The sequence below is a fragment of the Gopherus flavomarginatus genome, chromosome 2, assembly GCF_025201925.1.
Source record: "Gopherus flavomarginatus isolate rGopFla2 chromosome 2, rGopFla2.mat.asm, whole genome shotgun sequence".
NCBI classification, from domain to species: Eukaryota; Metazoa; Chordata; order Testudines; family Testudinidae; genus Gopherus; species Gopherus flavomarginatus.
Window position 1 is genome coordinate 235029999 of NC_066618.1, and position 23824 is coordinate 235053822.

At 38.7% G+C, this 23824-nt stretch overlaps 1 protein-coding gene across 22 annotated transcripts in view; it reads right to left on the reverse strand.

Annotated features, from left to right (window-relative positions):
- Nucleotides 1-23824, reverse strand: part of ASPH (aspartate beta-hydroxylase) — a 201058-nt gene that overhangs the window by 45874 nt on the left and 131360 nt on the right. For 19 of the 22 annotated variants that reach the window (XR_007772620.1, XM_050940775.1, XM_050940774.1 and 16 more), the window contains 2 exons: nt 13616-13698; nt 3334-3420 (listed from right to left, as the gene is read on the reverse strand). Coding sequence is in view for 18 of the 22 variants with exons in the window: in XM_050940775.1 (XP_050796732.1) it covers nt 3334-3420; nt 13616-13698 (170 nt within the window). In the remaining 4 variants the exon portion in view is untranslated. Of the gene's footprint in view, nt 1-3332; nt 3421-11305; nt 11402-11529; nt 11655-13615; nt 13699-23824 lie in introns of those variants that run through there. The other 3 variants (XR_007772621.1, XR_007772622.1, XR_007772623.1) reach the window with 3 other exon arrangements.

The following is a 23824-nucleotide window of genomic DNA, read 5'->3' on the forward strand; positions in this document are numbered from 1 at the left end:
CTGCTGTTGGCTGCTGCCCTCTCAGCCTCCATTCGGTTCTTCTTCCACCACGGGAACCATTCTGGTCCCCATCCTGCTTCTCCCTGTTCATCGGGTTTTTCACCCTTACCTCTTCCATTTATACCTTGTGCTCGTGCAGTCTCACTCTTCCTTTTACCTAGTTTCTTCTCTTACTACCAACAATTCTTTCCTGTCCTCCACTTCTACCTACAGTAGCTGATAGAATTCTACTAGGAATATTCCACGAACCTCATTTTGTTTTTCAGGTTTGAAAGCAGACTTAGATGCATATTGACATGTAGGGTGAAATCCTTGCTCCATCGTAGACAATGGCAAAACTCCCATTGACATCAAGAGAACCAAGATTTCACCCCTAGCACGGAACCTCTCTCCACTGTCTGCATATATTTTGCTCTCCAGTTTTTAGTAGTGAAACAGAGCTAGACTGATCTCACATACTTAATTTTAAAAGTGTGAATATTGATTTATATGCTTTCTATGCTGAGTCAAATTAGTAGTGTTCTATGAGTCCTTCCTAATGTCTCCTATTTTTATTGGCCTGTGTTCCATTCATGTTTAGCTAATTAGCACGACGGGGTAGGTGTTTTTGTGCATCACAAGCACTTCAGTAATGGAAACTGAAATAGGTCAATCAATGTAGATTCAATGTTTTATTGACTACACTGACATTAATTAAAAAAAAGTTTCAGTCACATTAACTGCACATTGTTGCTGACAGTGGTTAATACCTAGCAACTCCTTACATACACGTTTTTGTTTTGTTTTTTTAAGTTTGCAACGTTCAATGAACTTCTTTGTTTATACAATTAGTTCTGCACATCATGACTGATTGGCTCAGGTTCACTATTCTGAAACTGAAAGGGGAAAATACCATGCAATATGGTCACATTAGTCAAACATTTGAGCAGTTTGTCCCAGAGACAAACTCAGAAATCAATAGTTAGGAATAATTTCTCTTTTCTTGATGGAATACCCTCTAAGAAACTGGCTTATTTTCTGGGACGAAAGATGGGGAAGGATGTTTAAGGCAAAATATAGCAGGCAGGAACAGCTGCCACCATATTCCATCATATATCAAATTTCATTGATACAGATCACATCACATACTATTTGGAAAGAGCTCTGAGATCTGTGAGGATGAAAGGCACTACATCTATGTAAGATATTACCACTACAATTTAGCAATTCTGATATGGTCTCAGCCAGGCCAAGAAATCAACCTAGAAATAATACCATAATTATAACTGCTGTTGCAGAAATTTGGGGAAAGGAACATCCACACCTTTACAGTTTTCAGAACAAGAAGAAGAAAAACAAGCCCCACCTATCTATAAGAGGCAGAATCTGGCCGGTTCGTATGTATTGTATGAAGTCAATGGTGCCTTCATAATGCAGGAGTGAGGACACTCTTAGGGTGAAATCCTGGCCTCCTTTAAAAGTAATAGTGTCTTACAAATAAACTTATGTAATGACAGTCTAGGGAATGATCCATAGTACTTCAGCACACACCATGATTGTCCAACTGCTTTTTTCCCCAAGGCCCCCGTCCTCCACTGAAATCAATAGTAGTTCCATCAATTACTTAAAGGTGAGCATGGAAAAGTAGAAAATTAATGCCACCTAGCCCTGATTACAAATTCCATACGTAGAATACAAGGCTGCCAAAACCAGAGATGCACCTATAATAAGTTACTTATGCATGTCTGAGAAAAGAGTGCTAATTATGACATTAGGGCCTGATTGTCAGCCCCTTTCATAATCATACTGTTACACCAAAGTGGTCCAAAGTGATATTAAAACTGCCTTAAAAGTGAAACTGAAGTTCCCAACATTATGAAGGAAATCTTGGATGTCAAAAAGTCAGAATAGCTGACTTCATACCACCTGCTCCCCAGTTTAAGAGGCGCTTTGGAGGTGAGGAGATGTTGATGCCAGGAACAGGAGAAAGTACTCTGGCCAGTCCTCTGCCAGTGGAACAGCTTATAGGGAGTTGTTCCTGTTAGAGTACACTGGAGCAGCCTCTCACTAGCCTCAGAAGAGTAAATAACAGAAATGGGATTTAACACTAACAGTACGCTCTGCCGCCAGAGCCGTTAGACTTCTATTCCCATTTACACCCAGACAACTCAGTGGGGTAACAAAATGGCTTTAGCTGCAGGCAAAATTTGGCCCGGTACTTCACTCACTCTCACACACACACACACACACACACACACACACACCACTTTGACTGAAGATGTGCCAAAGCTGCTCTCCTTGTCTCTCTTTTTTTTTATAACTGCAGCTTCAATCTAAGTGCAATGAGGGTAAGTATTAAAATCACCATTCCCTCACACTTGTACTAGTTTCATCCAAAGTCCCCACTGAAATGCAGTCTGCTGTTGGTTTCAATTTTAATGTTCTGTAATGGTTCCATAGACATTTGATGCCAGTTGAACCCTCCTCCTGCTGGCCCATAGACTGCTTTAGCGGCAAGAGAACAACTATTTCAGTGTGGCATTTTGTTAATACTTTATTTAGTGTTATGGAGTCTTGTTCTGTTCTGACTGTTAAGCTCTGTGAGACCGTGTAAGAATAGTGCTACACACATTCACGGCATTCTATTATACTATGAGGACTTACTGTTTAAAACATTTGCAAGCATTAATTTACAGCTCTGTGGAAGGGATTAATTCATAAAGAAGGGAAATATGAAAAGCATTGTTTAATAAAGAAATCTGTTCTTAACTGAAACACCATCGCACAAATGGGGCCAAATGTTCTGCTGGTGTAAAAGGGTGTAGATCCATTGACTCCAATGGAATTTCATCCATTTACATGATCAGAGAATTTGGTCCACTGTATACTACTGTGTATGCACTAGGTTTTTTGGTAGTTGGGGCTTTGGTTTCAGCATAACTGTTATTTACCAAGTGAAAACTGATAGTGACTCCAGTTCAAATGCCTCATTAATTGTAGCACAGCTCAACTTTCTTTTACTGTGATGGTTTCACTTGGCTTATCCTGATTAATAAGAGTTCAAATAGATTTTTATTATACCTGTTCCTGTGATTCCCCCATGCTTTATGAAAATAAAATGATTATTTCTGTTTTGGAGTTATTGTATCAAGGAACTAAATTATTATGAAGTCAGAGCTTGTTTTCCAGTGTCTATTTTCAGGAGGAGGATGCTTGAAATAGATAAGCAGGGGTTTTAACTTCAAAACTGGGATCACTGTATAGAATACAGAAACAGTCTGTTTTGTACACAGGATTCTATTATTAGATAACCTCTGAACATTATTTTTACATTTACAACAGTTTCACTGGTACCTGTGCTTTCCCATATCTTGCTCGTGGACTCTGTGGATATTTGCTCACTAATACTTCAAAGGCCTTCACAGCTTCTTCAACTTTTCCCTGAAAGAAAGATATTTATACTAAATATTTTCTGCATCTTGTAGCAAAACACTTACAGAACCCTGAGGGATAAATGGTATAAGATGACTAGTACCCCTGATTTTATAAAACAAAGCAGAAAATATTTCATATTGTTAATTATTAGGTTTTCCTCTTACACACTATCTGACCAGATTGCCTGCTTATTCCAGAGAAATGCATTTTCATGAATTCATATAGGTCAATATAATTAGCTGCTCTTGGTTAAAATCAGTTTTGTTTTGTCTTACAATGGCTAAAAAAACTTTGATGGATTAAAATTGTACTGTAAACCACTAGACACTAAGGTGAATCACATTAGACCTTAAGAAGTAAATTTGGCAGAAGCAGTTAGTCAAGGAATTTAAAATTCAGTACAAGAAATAGCTGATTGTGGCTAGAATTTTCACCTCAGCAGAGCTGAGTTGACCAAGGTTTTGCCTTACCCAGATTTATAGTAACCTAGGCTTTTTTACAATGGGTGACTTCAATAATCACACAGACAATAGCCCCTCTGGGTTGACTATATATAATGACTGACACGACAACTATGATCCAGTCTCGTTTTAAGGATTGCGATTATGAATGAGGATTACTGCTGTGTTATGAGCTGAACATCACTGTCTCTCATTTGAAGTGATGGCTCACTTCTGCTCCTGTTAGGGAATGAACATATTTCATTGGTATACCCAGAGAAATGATGGATCCAGCTAAAGTGGTTTCAGACATAAATAAGGAATGTATATACCATACATCCAGTAAACAAGTCTGCTGATTATTTAGTGCAGGGGTGGGCAAACATTTTGGCCTGAGGGCCACATTGGGTTTCCGAACTTGTATAGAGGGCCGGTTAGTGTGCCTCTCCAAACAGCCAGGTGTAGTCTGGCCCCTGCTCCCTATCTGACCCGCCTCCAGCTTCTCGCCCCCTGATGGCCCCCTCAAGACTCCTGCCCCATCCAACTCTCCCATTCCCTGTCCCCTGACCGCCCGCCCCTGACTGCCCCCGCTGCCCCATCCAACCACCCATTCTCCCTGACCACCCCCGGAACCCCTGCCCCTGACTGCTCCGCGCCACCCCATCCAACCCCCTCATCTCCTGCCTGCCCCCCCAGGGGACCCCTGCCCCAATTCAACCCCCCTGTTCCCCACCCTCTAACTGCCCCACACCCTATACACACACACCCCCGACCACCACCCCAAACTCCCCTGCCCCCTATCCAATCCCCCTTCTCCATACCCTCTTACCGGGCTGCCTGGAGCACCGGTGGCTAGCAGTGCTACAGCCGTGCTGCCCAGAGCACCAGGACAGGCAGCCATGCAGCCCGACTAGAGCCAGCCACGTCACTGGCAGCACAGAGCACCGGGTCAGGCCGCGGCTTTGCTGCTGCACTGCCCTGCAAGAGCTGACAGCCCCACCACCCAGAGCATTGCGCTGGCGACACAGTGAGCTGAGGCTGCAGGGGAGGGGGAACAGCAGGGGAGAAGCTGGGGGCGAGCCTCCTGGGCCAGGTGCTCAGGAGCTGGGCAGGAGGGTCCTGCAGGCCTGATGTGGCGTGGCTGTAGTTTGCCCACCTCTGACTTAGTGTGATATACTAACCCTTAACTCTTCACAGAAGGCAAGGTGGCAGCTTCACCCAAAAGAGCAGTCATTAGGCTGGTACTCATGAATCCATCTCCTGATGCTGAGGATCTTGCTAACTGTTGCCCTGTCTCTAACCTGCATTTTTACATAAGTTAATTGAGAAGACAATGACAATGGAACTTTGGGATCGTTTGGCATCTTCAGATTCAATTATTTCCTCTACACTGAATCTGGGTATGGGACAGAGTCCACTGAAGTTTTGCTGGTTGGAAACTTTTTCCCCAAAATGGACAGCAATCAGATGTCCAGGCCGATTCTTTTATATCAGCAGCCTTTGATGTGGCTGACTCAACTTTGGCCCTGGCACAGATGGATAGGATTGTACTTGAGTATTCCAATTTCTCTCTTTCTTCAGGGATGAGGGGAAGGGGAGAGAAGCTGAGTGACCATGGGGCACGTTGATTTGAGTGACATATGCTGGAAGTCCCATGCTGACAGTACTAAAATATTCCTGGAATTTCTAAATATTATAGTTTCCTAACTCAAAAAGTGTTGCAGCCAACACAGGGTAATTCTGTATTAGACCCTAATAAAGAGGAACCGATCATAGAACTAAAAATTAATGGTAACTTGGGTACAAGTGATCATGACTTGACCATGTTTATAATGTGCAAACAGAATAAAGTCCAGACCAGTGATATATATTGGTGCTTTAAAAGGGTCAGTTTCATAAAACTGAAAACAATTATGAGCCAAATCAACTGTAAGGAAGAATTTAATCAGAAAAAATTGAATAATTGGGAATTGTTTAAAAACATTTATTAGATACCCCGAAAGCCTCAATCCCACATTTGAGGAAAAAGATCATATTGGTTTAAAAAAAAAAAAAAAGAAAGAAATCTGGTTTAGAGGGGAAGTGAAGGCAAGGCAGCTATATATATAAACAAACCAATGGAAAAAGGGGAAATTGAAAGTAATGGACATAAATCAGAAGCCAGAAACTGTAGAAAAGTGATAAGGAAAACAAAGGGACTAAAGGAAAAATCTATGGCCAGCAGAGTTAAGGACAATAAGGAGAAGTTTTTAAAGTATATTAGTAACAAAAAGAATCTTAACAATGGTATTGGCCCATTATGAGATGGAAATAGTACAATCAATGATAATGCAGAAGAGAAAGAAGTGTTAAATAAATATTTCTGTTCTGTCATTGGGGGAAAAACAGAAGTTATTACGTGATCTGTAGTAATGCAGCACTATCATATGATAACACTTTCTATTCCACTAGTATTGCAAGAGATTGTTAAACAGCAGCTATTAAAGTTAGCCATTTTTAAATCAGCAGGTATAGTTAACTTGCATCCAAGAATTTTAGGATTTAGGAGCTCACTAGACCGTTAATGCGGATTTTCAACAAGTCTTGGAATACCAGGGAAATTCCAGAAGACTGGAAGCAAGCTAATGTTGTGCCAATATTCAAAAAGGGGAAACAGGCCTATAATTACTAGGTCATCCTATCTGACATCCATCCCAGGCAAGATAATGGATGATATGGAACTATATTAATAAAGAATTAAAGGAGGTTAATATAATTAATGCCAATCAACATTTTTGGTGAGATTACAAATTTGGTTGATAAAGGTAATTGTGTTGTTATAATATACTTAAACTCCTGTAAGGCATTTGAGTTGGTACCACATGACATTTTGATTAAAAAACTAGAAAGATATAAAAGTAAGATGGCATACATTAAATGGATTAAAAGTTGGCTAACTGATAGGTTTAAAATGTAATTGTAAATGGAGAATCATCATCCAACAAGTGTGTTTTTAGTGGGGTACCACAGGGATTGGTTCATGGCTCTGTGCTATTTGTCACTTTTATTAATAACCTGGAACAAAACATAAAATCATCACTTATAAAGTTTAGACATGACACAATAAATGAAAAGGACAGATGATCTCAATGCCTTGGTAACATGGGTCCAAGCAAACAATGTGTGTTTTAATATAGCTAAATGTAAATGTACACACTACAAACAGCGGCTGGAGGAGATAGCAAGGCAGTTGAGCTACAGTATCATCATTATGTGGATGGCACACAGCTCATTTTCTCTTTCTTCAGCCCCATATGGTACAGTGTTTTTGCTTTTCAAGATGTGGGCTGAGCTAGGGGCTTGGATGAGGGTGAAGTGAATGAAGCTCCAGTCACATAAATCAAAAGTAATCCTGGCTGGCTGCAAATAGAATAGAGATGGCTTCTGCCTCTATGACTGAGTAAGACTGTTTACCTTTTGTCAATAAGATTGCAATTTAGGTCTACTTATGGCTCCCCAAATGCTCCTGGAATCCTAGGTGGCCGTCTGCTTCTGATGTGATGACTGATCAGTTCTCTCTCATGACCTTCCCACCCTTATCCTGGCCTTTGATATTCCAAACATTGCACTAGTTACTTATCTGAGTGCAATTCAAGATGTTTGTATTGATTAGAACTTGTCAACATTTTTAGACAAAAAGCATTTTGTTGAAAAAATGAGTTTTCAGTGACAAGGACATTTTAGGCAAAAAATTTTTTTTTGACTAAATTTCAAATGAAACATTTTGACTTTTCTATATTTTTCATTCAAAATGGTGGAGGGGGAAAATCAATAAATTTCACTCTCCCTTTCTTTTTAACTTTTCCTTTCCCCCACTGGAAATGAGTTGAGGTAAGAGTAAAAAGGAAGATAAAATGGAGTTCTGTTCTTCTCTTGCATCCCTCTCTCAGTGGAAAAAGAAAGGAAGAAATAAAAAAAGTGAGAGAAAGTGGGATTCTTCCTCACCATTTCAAAGAAAAACAAAACAAAAATCAAATTTCAGTGGAAAGGGAAAAAAATGAAAAGCTGAAGGGAGAACAAAACATGAAAATTTAATTTTTTTGTAATAAAATTAAAATTTTAATTTTGTTTCAAAAGATCTCATGTCAAAATTTTCATTGATAGACAAAAATAAAGAATAATATGAAAAATTAAGTGTTTTTTTAAAAAAAGTTCATTTAAAAAGATTTTGAGGGATCAGGTGGTACCCATGAAGAAGATGGCTGCCTAGTTTCAGACTTCCTCACTCCCCACATATCAATTTGTCTCTAATAATTATTTTCCAAGCAAACTGGCAATAAGTGTCATCAAAGTTTAATTAATCCCCTGGATAAACTTCAAATTGTTGACTATGGATTCCAGTGAAAAAAACAAGAGAGGCCACAAAAGACCTAAGCCTGAATCACCTAAGCAGCTGAAAGGGTAGACTGCAAGGCCACAGCAGAACCTAGCTCAGGATATCGCAGCACTGAAGCAATTCCTCACAGACTGACTAGATTCAATCTCAAAAGATATTTGTGGACTCTCTCAGGATGTATGTGAAATAAAATCCTGAATGGGTCACTCGGAAAATGAGCTACAAAAGACTGCATTGAAACCAGGGAAACGAAAGAAGAAACTGCCTCCTTAAAGCTTAAACTAGACAAATTGGAAGAAAAACAGGATGACTTAGAAAACAGATCTTGAAGAAACAAACTTTACCTCTTGGGTATTGCTGAGGGTCTAAAGAGGATGATTATCATCAGCTTTCTTCAGAAGCTCCTCCCTGATATACTTAAATTGGATCCCCAGAGACCCCCATTAGATATTGAAAGGGCTCTTCAAATGCATGGTATTAGAAGCCAGGAGTCTGGCAAACTCAGACTCATCATCATTAAACTTCAGTAGCTTGATGATGTAGTAACGTTAATGAAAGCTGCTAGAAAACCTGAAACCTTTATATACAAAGGCCACACATTTTCTCTTTTTCCCCGATTTCTCAGCTGAGCTTAACAAAAAGAAGGCTGCATTCAATGGCATAAAGCAAATCTTCAAGCACTCATTCACCTTCAGTATGGATTTAGCAGGCTCCACAAGATTTTGCAAAACCCACTATGAATCTTGGCCAACACCTCAAAGACGGAGACCAGATTTGACCAAAAATAACAGAATGGTTTTTCATCATGAAAAGCCTACCTCAAGAAGTTTAAAAGTCAGTTGGTTTTCTTATATGTCCTTGTAGATGTGATAATATTCCCTTATATCGTCTTCCAGCTCCTAGTAGATAACCAGCAAGACTCAAATCTTGCTGATCTCCTTGGGAATTGAGCAGTAAAAACCACCACAATGCATAGAGTAACTGTTTAACATTAAGATGGAGTTTACAGAACTTCAGTCAGTAGTTGGTACTATCTGCATTAATCATCACAACTTGCACTGCTAGACAAGATCTCTCCATTACCTCTGCCTGTTATAGAACAGTCAACACACTCCTGACTATAACCTAAACCTTATTCAATTTGTGCATGGCATTGAACATACTCTGTATGTATTCTTAATATTTAGATGGTGTGTTTACAATTGATTTGGTAAATCAATATAAATTAATTTCCATGTGATTAATTGTGTATATAAATATATGTGTATATATGTATGTATACAGAAAATCTTTTGTATCTATTATGCATATTTTAGAATCCCCAATAGTATTTATAGGGTAATATTGGACTTTAAATATATTTGTATTTAGATAATATAGGGAAGGGAGGAGTGGATAGAACTGAAGTCATCAGAGATCCGAATGTGCCTACACTGGCTTGTTTTAAGTCTGTTAATATTTGTTGTTTTCGGTAGCAAATATACTTTGAAAGACACATGATATTTAACTATAGCTCTTTTTGTATGCCTGCCACTCTCAGAGGCTCAACAGAAGGCATAAATTCATTCAAAATAACCAGTATTTAATATGTATAAATACAGACTATCTCCTAGAGAGGTGGTTTTACAATTTCAACTTATCTTTAGAATAAGGCAATATATATTAGTATATCTTTTAAAACTTTCCATGACATTTCTTAGAGTGCCACTCCTGGAATATGAGGGGACTTCGTCAATCTTCAAAAAAAATTACAATCCTGGGACATCTTGGATTAAAAAAAAAGTAGCTTTATTGCAGGAAACTCATCTTGCAGAAACAAATGCCAACAGAAACAAGAAGATGTGGGTAGGTGTTGAGTATCATTCATCACTGAATTCTAGGAGCAGATGCACATCCATCTGAATTCACAGAGGTATAACTTTTCAATATATACAGTCTTGGACTGATCCTGAAGGAAGTTACGTTCTTCTTGAAGGCTGTTTCAACTCAAAATTTAGTATCCAAATGGAGGTAATTCTGAATTTTTCAAAGACATTGCAGTCATTTTTTCTAATAAAATGGATTGGTAGTACTGGGAGGCAACTGGAATACTACGCTAGGCAGACATCTGGACAAATCCAATTACACAAGACCCCTCTTCCAAAGCACAATATGCCAACCCTCATTATTAATGAATGAACTTGATTTAAAAGATATATGGAGGCTGAGACACCCCAAGGAGCGTTACTATGCATATTCCTCTACAGTACACTCATCTTACTCCAGAACTGACTTTTTTCATGTCTTTGGCACTGATTCCAGCATGCCTAGAAGCAGCTATTGATGCTATTAATTTCAGATCATGCTCCAATTATACTTACCACAGACACTGGTTGTGCATCATTAAAATCTACTAGGTGGACTCTGCTACTAAAAGATGCAAAGTTTTGTTCTACAGTTGATACAGTCATTTCTAATGTCATACAAGAAAGAAGCACTCTCAGATACCATGTTTTGGGAACCTCTGAAAGCTACTGTAAGGGGTGAATGCATAAAATATGCCTCCAAAAGAAGAGAGAAAGACTTAAGTTACTAGACTTTCTGGACAAGGAAAGAGATGAATGGCAGAGAAAGTATAAGACTGATCCAAATAATGAAAACCTCCTATGTTCTCTAATCAATGCCAAATACAAATATAATGAATGCTTATCCTACATTCATTGACTTTTCATGTAATAGGGTCAAATAACGATATTATGAATAGGGAAATAAAGCAGGTCAACTATTTGCCAGAAGACTTAAGATGGATCTAGCCAACAATATTTTTTCCTTATTACAAGAGGAGAGGAGTGCCATCTTTGAACCAACAGATATAAATAATCAATTTAAGCAATTCTAACAATGTTTAAATCAGACATCCTCATCAATTCCATCATTATTGAATGGAGTTGATATTTTTGGAAAGAACTCTGGTTTTCACATTAAGTTGCATAAATCGCAAGCAATGGATCTATCCAAGAGAATAGATCTTTCTCAGTTTCAGCATTTTCCATTTGAAAAATGCAAGGAAATAACTTATTTAGGTGTTAATATTTACCCTAATCTTCCCAAAGTTGTTTCTATAAATATGGACTATGTATTAAAAGAAATTTCCAAGGATGTAGAGAGGTGGTGTCTCTTCCCTCTGTCCTTACTGTGGAGGAATAGAAATAGCCAAAGTGAATATCTGCACAAGAAAGACATATCTCATTTGCTTATTGCCTTTCAAGGTCTCGCCTTTGCTTGAATAAATAGGTTTATCATGCAATTTATATAAGATACCTTGCTTGCCACCCTCTTAAAAAAATCCCGGGCAACTGGACAGATTTGTATCTATATTAACTACCATTCCAAATGCGTCCTCTTGGAAGGAGGTTCCCCTCCAGTAGCTCCGTATACACAATGGCCTGGTTTGAGATTGAAAAAAGCATAGCTATGCCATTTGGTTCCCTCTCTTTTATATACCTTAAGAGACTACCAACACACTTAAGGAAAAATCCAACCTTTGCATCTCCATGGGGCCTCCTGCAACATGTTGATTACAGTGTCTGACCTTACTAATTCTCTTCTTGTACCACTATAGAATAGCTTATGTCTCAGGATCAAAGCTAGTTCTACGCTTAAAGACAATTTAGATAGAAAAAAGATTAATAATAATTAAAGATATAATACAAAATAATAGACTGGCCTCCTTCAACTACATATGCAATATCAGCTACCGCAGCCTCACAGTTCCTTCTTTCAGCAACTATGCCAAGGATTCATGCAAGGATGGGAGACAATTGGTCTGTTTCAACTCTCACCTCTAGGAACATGTTAAGAAATCTGGAAACAAAAGCCACTTTGTAGGAATTACTTATAGGTGGCTATTACCTCTCAATCTTACTCTCAGAGAAAAATGGGAGGGAAAAAACTTAGCATTACTGTCAGAACAGAAATCCAGGAAGATATTTGGCTTAACATGAAAAATACTTCAAGTTCTTTATCCTTGTGATTCTTCCAGAACAAGATATTAAACAGGTATTACGGGACTCCAGAATGTTTGTTAAAGGCTAGATTGGCACCACACAGTGAATGTTGGAGATGCAAACAGCCCCATGTCAACCTTTAACACATCCTCTATACCTATCAAAAACGCATGTGTTCTGCAACACCCATATTCAGTGCACTCTCAAAAACTTTTAGGTGTTCCTATTTTTCATTCTCCAAGCTTGTATATTTTAGGGGTGCTGGATTGGTATTACCAGTTAACATTAAGAAATAGATTGCAGTAGTGGCCAAAAGAGTTACCTCAGAAAATGGAAATCTGCAATTCCTCCCTCCTACACAGACTGGCTTAGTGAGCTCTTTACTATCACATTAATGGAAAAAATGACATGGTCTAATAGCAAAGCTTTATTTTTTTCCCCCAAGCAATCTGGTCACACATGAAAACTGTTGCATACTTTTGCAGGTTAATATATATTAGTCCCCAACACTCATAGCTTATGTTCTCACTTACAGTATATATCTACTTAGTCACTTGAACAATTGATGCTCTGCATGACCTCTATGGGTTCAGGGTTTGTTTTGTGGGAGCAGGGGGGGTTGGTTTGGTTGGGGTTTGTTTTTCCCCCCAGATTTTACAAATAATGAACACTGAAATTTGTTATTCATATGGTATTTCCATCTTGTGCATGTATTTATATCTTTTGTTTTGTTATGCATTTGTATTAACAAGTTGTAGTATTATCAGTCCTTATATCATCCTATTTATTTGACGAATTTGCTATCTCCTTAATCACTTTAAAGACAGCGGAGGTCAGCTGGTGTGCTTTTGCTAGCAGTGATTCAATTTGAACATGTGAGTAGAGGAGTTGGAGCACTGTGTACCCATTAGTAAGACAGAGCCAGAATTTACTGATGTTCAAGACAATTTGTAAAACTAGTCTGTTCACTCAGGTTTCTGCCTGAAGAAGTGTTAGAGGAGGATATTTATTTTTACAGGTGGATATAGGATGTTTGTATATCTGTTGACAAGGGCCTGATAATTTTTTTTTAAAAATACTTTGTATATGCACCTAGAGACAAAGATGGGAACATTAAAAAAATATATATATATAAAATTCAGTAAGTGGTTAAGATGTAAATTTTAAAAAACACAGCGAGTGCCCATGACAGACATGAAGGAACACACTTTATGACCTGAAAGGACAAAAAGTGAATTACCAGGCTAAAATGAACATTGAAGTACAATCACAAATGTGTGCTGAATGCCTGGTTAGAGAAAAATAGAAATAAATATAAAATTCATTATCCCTGTTCTTTTTATACCTGTTAGTTTGTAGCTATGGTTTACAGCACCAGGAGAAACAGAATTCAAACCTACCTTTTTACGTAGTTTTTCTGCAGCATTCAGTTCAGCTTTAATGGTCTTATCAAACTTGTTTAAGAGTTTTGGTTTCTTCTTAGCTAGAAGAGTTTAAGAAAAAACAAAAAACTTCTATGAATTTCCCTGAACTATCACAAGTACATGTTTGGAAGTTTCCTTTAACCACAGCACGATAAGGTAGGTTCACAATACACTGGAAAAAAATAGGCAAGCATTCATTATGCCTACAAAAAACTATTTACATATGAAAGTCAGCGTTTATGCACTTACATTGAATAATTCACTTAAATGGACTTTTAGGAATAAAATTATCCAGTTTGCCTGTACAAATGTCTTTTCTGACTGGAAACTGTCTAAATAATTAGTGCAACAAGAAATACAAACTGGAAATAAAATATACTCAACAAAAATTTATTTTCCCATACTGAAATTACATTTCACTGGGATTTGAATCCAACCGTGATTTAAAGTTTTCTTGTGATGCAGAATCCATCTCAACCCTTGGTAAGTTTTTCCAATAGTGAATTACCCTCACTGTTAGAGACTTCCATCAAGTTTGAATTTATCTAGCTTCAGCTTCTAGCTATGGGATCTTATTATGCATTTGTCTGTTAGGTTAAAGAATTCTCTACTATCAGAAATTCTCTCTCCATGATCAAGTTACCTCTTAACCTATTCATTATTAAACTAAAGATTCATAAATGATCTGAAAAAAGGAGTGAACAGTGAAGTGGCAAAGTTTGCAGACAATACAAAATTACTCAAAATAGTTAAGTCTGAAGCTGATTGCAAAGAGTTACAAAGGGATCTCACGAAACTGGGTGACTGGGAGACAAAATGGCAGATGAAATTCAATGTTGGTAAGTGTAAAGTAATGCACATTGGAAAAATAATACCAACTATGCATACCACCAGATGGCATCTAAATGAGCTGTTACCACTCAAGAAAGATCTTGGAGTCATCATGGATAGTTCTCTGAAAACATCTGCTCAATGTCCAGTGGCAGTCAAAAAAAAACGATATTAGAAAACCTTAAGAAAGGTATAGATAATAAGATAGAAAATATCTTAATGGATTTAGAGAGTGGCATGATATGCCCACACCTTGAATACTGCATGCTGTTCTGATTGTCCCATTCAGAAAATATACATTAGAATTGGAAAAAGTGCAAAGAAGGATAACAAAATGATTCGGGTATGGAACAGCTTCCATACAAGGAGAAACTAAAAAGTCTGGGACTGTTTAGCTTAGAAAAGAGATGATATACGGGGATATAATAGAGGTGTGTAAAATCATGAATAGTGTGAGGAAAATGAATAGGGAAGTGTTTTTTAACCCTTTATATAACACAAGGGACACTCAATGAAATTAATAGGCAGCAGATTTAAAACTCACATAAGGAAGTACTTCATTACACAATACACAGTCAACCTGTGGAACTCATTGTCAAGTGATCTTGTGAAGGCCAAAAAGTATAACCGAGTTCAAAAAAAGAATTAGATAAATCCATGGAGGATAGAGCCATCGATGATTATTAGCCATGATGGTCAGGAATGCAACTTCATGTTCTTATGTTATTACATAAATTGAGTTTCTTTACTCTCTCACAGTTAACCTGTTTTCCGTAATTTGATCATTTACTGTAGCTCTTTTCTGAACCTTTTTAAACATATTTTTTGAAGATCAGGATTGGGAGCAGTATTTATTACATTCATGGTCTCATTAATTCTGTATACAGAGGTAAATACTGCCTCCTTACTCCTAATGATGCCCTCTTTATATGGAATAGCATTAATCCTCTTAACCACAGCATCACACTGTGAGCTCATGTTTAGTTATTTATCCACCATGACAACGAATCTTTTTCAGAGTCACAGCTTTGGAGGACAGTCATCTATCTTATTTTCTTTGTTCCTAAAAATTTTTCTATTTGGTTGCATTAAATGTGAGCACACACACAAAATTACTGATGTGTATAGGATAAAGCAGCAGATAACTGCTTTTCTCCAAGTTTATTACGGATTACGTATAAACAATCTTTTCTCTTACATTTCATTTAACACAAATATCTTCCGCAACACAAAAAACTACCAGTTGTCCATGCTTTTATTTAAATTATAATTATCTGCATGTTTTTTATTTAAACTAGATTTAATTATTTCTTTGTTTCTCTCGGGACAAAAAGCCATTAATAAAATGAGAGGAAACAGAAATATTATACTTCTGTGTAGGAGTTCAGAACAGCAACAGTATTTTTGATTAATACTACATGTAAATGTCACGCTGTTGCCATGTTGGAGCACCTCCTCCTGGCCCCTCAGCTTTTGTTTTCCCTTCTCAGAGGTCCTCAGGAATACTTCTCCAACATTATCTTAGGCTAATAAACACCCATGACACAGAGTAATTATTAAAATGGACACCTCAAATGACAAAATAAAGTTCAACACTATAACTCCAACGGTTTGGGCTCCACTATCTTTTATGACTCCAGGATCTTTCTTTGTGTCAACTGTCCCTCAGACTGGACGGCTCTTGGGCTTACCCTCAGAGTCCCTTACCAGAGTTCAGAAGCTCAAATGAAACAATAAAACAAACAATGTCCATCCACCTAGGGCTTAACAAAACTCTCAAGACCCTCCTAGGTCTCTCTCAGCTCCCTGCCCCTTGTGTGTGACTATAGGGCATTCCCCTGGGGCTCCCTTTTGTTCCCGAGTCTCCTCCTCCCGCTACGCAGGCCTCCCAGCTTCTGGTCTGTCTCTCTACTCTCAGGCAGCACTTGAAAGGAGAGCGCAGAGTCTGCTCGCGCTCTCTCTGCTCCAATGACAGTTTTATTATTTATAAAAAGTGGATCAGCTTCAAGAGGACAGACTGAGAAAGATCCACTTGAGAATATCCCATAGTCCAGTGGTTAGGCACTTTCCTGCAGTGTGAGACACCCATATTCCAATCTTTTCTCACATTAGGCAGAGGAGGAACCTGATCCCAATCCTCCCACATCCCCTGCAAGGTTCCCAATGATTGGGCTAAGGGCTAGGGAGGCAGCTGCCTCCTTCCAGCTGTTACACTTTTGTCAAAATAACCAAAATCAAAATGAACATTTTAAAATTGGGTCGAAACAAAACATTCCATTTATACATTTCTGAAACATGTTGATGTTTTTAGTTCAGTTGTAACCATTTAGTGAACTCAAATTTGTGAATAGTTTGGGTCGACCAAATCTGCATTTTTTGGTGAATATACCATTAATCAAAAATGTTTTGCCCTCTTCTAGTCCTGACCACTTGTGGTCATTAAAGGTTCTTTGGCATTTTTTGTATAATACTGTGTCTCAGCCAAATTTTAATTCTAGTAATTATAGTTTCCAGACCTCAGTTTCTCCTGAAGTTTCAAAAGGAGAGAGAGTATTCTTTTATATTTTCTTTATAAACCGTTGTGTAGCATTGCTGTGAACTGTTAAACAAATGCCAAATTTCATTTCAGAGGTGGTGATATTTAAGTGTTGTGTAAAGTATCCCTTACCCTTCTTACAGGGCTGCTGTGAAATTTTCAGTATAGGAAGCACTTTGGTATACGTAGATGAAAAATACTAGAGAAGCACTAATTTATTATAATCATTATTTTATCCCTATTGATCCCTGATACAACACAGTGACTAACTGGATTTCAAAAACTGCTTTGTAAGAGGGGGAAAAGCGATACAAAATCTTAAGAGTTTGCTCCTACTTAGTATTTACTAACAAACAGGATTGAGAATAAAATTGAAAAGAATCTCACCTCATTTACAGATTGTTTTTGCTTTCCTAACCATTTTATTGTCTCTTTGAATCTCATCCTTTGAAAGTCAGCATTTGCAGATGATTACAGAAGAAAGTACTTCAGGAAGGCAATGATTACAGAATCAAATTGATCCTATGAGTGTTTTACATAATATAGAAACAGCCACTCTCAAATTGCACTATCCAAATATATAATGCAATATGAACTATGCTTGTGACTATGGGGATATTTTGAGTGAAAAATGCAAAGCTCTTTAACACAGAACAGTTAACACAGATAACACAGAATGAATTGCATTTCTTTTGTTCATTTCCCCATGGAAGATTTAATAGATCTTCATTTTACTTTGTGGCCTAAGCTGATATTCTGTTTTGTTATGTCTCTCTTTTGTATTGATCTATGAGAGGAGAGGAACGGATTTATTGTATTTTCATACAAATATAAAGTAAAGTAATGTTTTAGCTATGATGAAGTCTTGATGGAAACATTCATATATTTTGAACCCAACAGAAGAAATGCAATTGTTATTCCTTATCAGATTGGTGGACCATCCAGTCCAGTATCCTGCCTCCAGCAATGACCAGCACCATATGCTAGAGAGATGATGCCAGAAACCTAGTAAGGAACAATTATGAAAAACGTGGCCATAAGAAATCTGCCCACCAGCTAGTGATTAATATAGGCCCTGAAGCAAGAAAGTTTATATCCTTCTCCTCCTTCCCACCTATCTAACGTATCTTTGGATTGTCTCATTATCCATACAGTCATGATTTCTCCCAAAACAGTCGGGAGTGCTTGAATGCACAGAATTCCTGTGTGTTTTACAGGACAGAATTTTCAAAGTCTTTCTCCACTTTTCGCCTTATGGTAGCATCTCAAGACCTCAACTGAGATTAAAACGTTGTGTTAAATACTGTAATACCCATGGTAAGAAACAGTTCATGTCATAAAGAGCTTACAATCGAAACACTCAAAGGATTGCAGGGAAAGAAGAGCCACAAAGATCAAGCGAATTGCCCAATTCAGCAAGTCAGTGGGTGAACCACCAACAGAAATCAGATCTCCTGATTCCAAATGGATCATCCTGCCTCTCTTTATCTTCAGGATTAAACCTGCTAACCAGAAAGATTTATGGCACATGAACAACCAACAAATGTGCCTTGAGCTCAGTACTTTCATGACAGAGTTCTTTTGGTGAGAAAAACCCGTTAGATTTTATTATTTGCTTTTTTATTCCAAATATACAACTTGATTTTAAATAGTACTGTACTTTTTTAGAGAGTTATTTTTTGGATTCAGTCAACATTAACAAAATTCTGGACACTGGAACTCTGTATATAGAAAAACTTTATATATTTGTGACTTTCCAGAATTTAATTCTCAGTCCTTACAGCATGAATCAGGATTTAATTGAAAGACTAGCTAACTGAAAAGAAACCGACTATCATAAGAAATTAAGGTAAGTTACATGGTCTCATGGCTAGGGTTTAGAGTTAACATATACAGGAGCTATTTTATGTCTCATCCTTCTCACATCTGTTGAGGATGGGAATGGTTATTTTCCTTGGGGGAAAAGGGGCAGACTGTCCCACAGAGGGAGTATATCCTATTGATTTGAGGACAGTGCTGTTCACGTAGGTATGAGAAGGAAGGGAGACATCAGGCATATAACAAGCAATGACACAGAAGAGATAGTGAGAAAAAACCTCAGCACTGTAAATTGGACAGATACGATATACTGAGTCTCTTTCTCAGAGAAGTAAGCCTTCCTTTTCCCTGGCATCTAGTTTAGATGAGGGTTGGAAAAACCTTTCCTCTGTTTCAACAAAATAATATCATTTTGATCCCCATTAAAATTAAATATCAACTATATACCAGCAGGAGGCCAATATGCAAAGCTGAAAATGAACTGTTCACATAAATATTATTCAGCTGTGAGGCACTAACTAATACGACACAGTAAACATTACATAAAGGGCAATCATTTTCATCTGCCCGTTTTACTGAGATGCTGTAGGATTCATATGGGAGCTTTCAATGCAACCATCAAGTATTCCAGTATGTTAAATGTAGCCTGCAGTCTCCCTGCAGGGGTATTTTAATAAATTATACATAACTTCCTTCTAGTGTAATAATCCTTTAACAGATGAGGTCACATCTGTTAAAAAAGGCATCACGGAGAAGCTAACTAATCTGGTTTCTGGAAAAAAAACAAAACAAATCTGTCCTAAACAAATGCAGAGTGATATGACCACTTAGGAGATTTACATTTCATCTCTGCCCAGGTACTAAAATAATAATTATGCATTTATATATCATGCTTTGGCCTTGCAAGAACAGTATGAGGTGTGTTCAGTTACAATCCTGGATAAAGGAACAGGTTTGTTGTTCAGTGGCATACAACTACTAGAAAATGAGTTTGTGACATATAAACACCTCTCTCAAAACAATTTCCATTGTCAAACAATGGGTAGGGCCCTACCATTTTCACGGTTAGAAGATTTTTAGAATAGTCAGTTTTGTGGTTTCAGATGTTTACATCTGAAATTTCACAGTGTTGTAACAGTGGGGGTCATTATCCAAAAGGAAGTCGTGGGTGGAAGTCGCAAGATTATTGTAAGGGGGTTGTGGTATTGCTACCTTTACTTCTGCTCTGCTGCTGACGGTGGAGCTGCCTTCAGAGCCGGGTGGCCAGAGAGTAGCCGCTGCTGGCCAGGGGCCAAGCTCTAAAGCCAGCTCCCCTGCCAGCAGCAGCACAGAAATGACAGTTGCAGGATATGGGGTGGGTGGCTTCCCATACATTCAGGTTTTCCTGGCAGCTTTCTGCCCAGATCGAGGGCTGACATCTGGGGCTGCAACCTCTCAATCCCAGGTCAGGGGCTATCCCAGCCAGTAGCCATGGAGCTTCCTGAAGGTGGGTCTGACCCTGCTCCGGGAACAGCCCCTTCAGGAGAAGAGAAGTCCCATCCCTCCCCAGCCCGGGCCGGGACTAGTAGCTATAGCCCAGCCCTGCCCCTCCCCGACAATAGCCAGCTTTCACAGAGATCATCAGATTTCACGGTCCATGACACATTTTTCACGGCTGTGAATTTGGTAGAGCTCTAATTATAGAGCAGCGTATAACCTAGAGGAAGGCTTTATTTTTATTGATCAAAATAAGTTGTAATTAATGTTGATGAATAATGCATATCTTATTTTTATGTGAAAAAACATTGTAAGGTTTGGATTTTAATAGATTGCAAGTTACTTTTAATGGGCCTCTTATGCACAAGATTCATCAACTATTTATAATACAGGCACTTTTTAATTTAACTTTTCAAAAAATGTAATCAGTAAAGGGCGAGATACCAGAATCACAATATAGCAGGATCAGGAAAAGAGGTATATTTTGTCCTTATGCGATACATTATTTTAGCCCTTGACTTAAAAGTGCCCATATAAATTTTTGCTCCCAAGAGAGGACATCAGAAGAATATCATTAACAACTATCCTAGAATAAAGAATAGGCACCTTAGCGACTAACAAATTTATTGTAGCATGTAGTCCACAAAAGCTTATGCTACAATAAATTTGTTAGTCTCTAAGGTGCCACAAGTACTCCTATTCTTTTTGCGGATACAGACTAACATGGCTACTACTCTGAAGCCTATCCTAGAATAGTTATAGTTAATTTTAACTGACTTTAAAGTATTTTATTTTGCATATGTTCATATATGTTATAGAAATATTTTCCCACTGTTCTTCTCCTTTTAAATTTTGGGCGCAGAAATTTTGCAATACTGTAGTTTTACTCTGAAACAGATGTGCACAAATGCTCACTTGGCTGGCCAGGGTGTGGCTTTGATGGACTAGGAGTAGTTCAGATACCTTTTAGGGCCATGATGAAGAGATCTCAATTGGGAGCAAGAGCTCCCTCTCCCTTCTCCTCCCCCCCAGCTTTTTCATACAATGTAGGGGGGATGCTTCGTCCCTCTTCCTTCCTTATGTTCATCATGTGGTGATTGGAAAGGGAAGGGGTGGGGCAGGGGATGTCGCATGCTGCATCTACAGCCCAGAATCTGGGCCTTGTCCTGCCTACTATTGCTGCCATTAGGTGGTTGGGGTGGTGTTGGGGGCTGGACAATTGGTTCTTATTTGCTAGTGGTAGGGTGTTGTGGGGGTAGGTAGAGTTTGTGGGCTCCTTGTTTCTGCCCCACCTTAGCCTAGTTGCTGGACCCCTCGTGAAGTTGGGGAACAAGCTGAGCTCCAGTTTTGGGGTCTGGAAAGGATTTTTTCCCCATATTGGAAACTGGAAAACGACTGTGTGGGTTTTTTCACCTTCCATCTGGCATCCTGGAAGTCTGGTCTTGGGAGGCTTAAATTACGATGGTCACAACTTTGGGGGGTTCCAAAGCAGTTGATGGATTAGAAATGGTCTTATGAGTTTTCTGTACACCCGGAGGCTGTTTGGACATTGGTCCTGAGCACAAGGCATAGGGAAGTGCTATGCCTCTGTATCTCATAAAGCTTGTAGGTCCCTTCCCTTCATCTCTCCTGTATCTGGTGTGGAGGAGAGGAGCTGGTTGGGGGTCTGACTTCCAGACAGGATACGTTGGCAGGCCTCAGGGTGTAGAGGGGGCATGGCCTTCATACCCACCCTCTGGTTTCTAAAACAATCAGACCATTTGTGCCCATTGAGAACCACACTGGAACAAGCCTATCTGACAGTCTGGGGTAGTTTTCCCAGTTAGGGAAGTTTGGGATAATGTTGTGACCTCTTTATTTAGCCATATTATGGTGTCTGTGCCTCTCTGCTTCCATGCCAACAACAATGAACATGGACAGAAGTGGAGGCTGTAGCTTTATAAACCAAATCCAAAATAAAAGAACTAGCTGCAAACTACCCAGCACTAGCAGTCAAGTGCAGGTTCAGATCTGTTCAGACAGGACAACCCCCAGCAAGTACCACCCTGAGGCCTTCCCTTCACTGCTCCATTAACTCCCCCTCCCCCCCGCCATTCCACATGACATGAACTGACCCCACTAGCCATGGGGAAAAAAATAGGTACAACTAAAGTTGTGAGTAATACGCAAACAATAAGACCTAACCCCCACACCAGGCCTCCCAACTGTTGTAAAGAAGGCAAACAAAATCCGTACTCCACTTCGCTGGTTCTCCAGTGAAGGAAAAAAAAAACTTTCCTTGAGCCAAGAGATGACTAGCTCTGCTCACAGCATAACTGGAAACCCAGTGATAATGTGCATCAGATAAGCCAGATAAAGAAGGGAGAGAGAGCAAGCTTCTGGACACCAAATAAGTATCAAGCCCAGGAGGACCCCTTTATGACCTCTGGCTCCCCTCATCTTTCAATCAGTTTCTATCACACACTTCAGATCTGCCAATGGGATACCAAGGCAAGGAGGTAGCTATCCACCCTGATAGCCTCATTGCACCAGTGAGGGCGGGGCCTGTGCTCACACACCCAGCCAAGAGCCAAGGACTGTTTATCTGGTCCAGTTACCTTCCCCTCCCTTGTGCCCAAAAGAGAGATCTTTAGCTGTTATCCTTTTAAGGGGCTTTTACTGTCCCAGTTATGTGATTTTGGACAGAGCATCACTATTTTACTTGTAAAAGTTTATTGTTGTTGTTTCTGATTTGCTTTGGTGTATTCACAGAAGAAAAAAAGGGAAAAAAATTAAACAAAAGAACAAACTCAAAAATGAATGGTTGTACAGAACAGAAAAAATAACCACAATGGCCATTCCTGGTAGCTGATTTCATTAATGTTTTCAGGTTCAGTTTAACTTGTTAACTACCTACACAATAAACAATGAGATCAGCTTGGAAGATGCAATTCACAACACTGTGCTTTTTATTAGTATTACAAATGTACACATTTTGACAGACTAATGTAAGTAAGTAGCAGGAAGATTTCTGATGAATGGCCTGTGAAATTATCTCATACGTCTAGTCAGAATACAGACTAGACAATCATTTTAAATGTTCTATTTCCCCCTAACAGCTCAGTTCCATTGTATCATCACAATCAGGCACTGTGAGGTGAGCATTGCTGTGCTTTTGTCAGACTACTCAGGGGTAAAAGACAATCTGCCTTTGGCTTCATTCCTCAAACCTATGGAATGCAATTAATGGCAAACAATGCATATCCTGCAGTACCTTATTCCTCACTTCATTCCAATGACTGCCTGAAAATACCATGATAAAAAAATATAACAGTCAAATATAAACACAGTTCATGGACACATAGAAAATGAATAAGTTTTATAAGAACAACAGGTCAGTGATCCTTGCTAGCTTTCAAGTTAAATTTAAGAGAAGCATAGAAATCAAAGATACTATCTTACAACCTTATTTACAAACCTCAACCGCTTTTAAGTAATGAACATCAGCTAAAGACACCATAACATACTAACCTACCAAAGCCAAT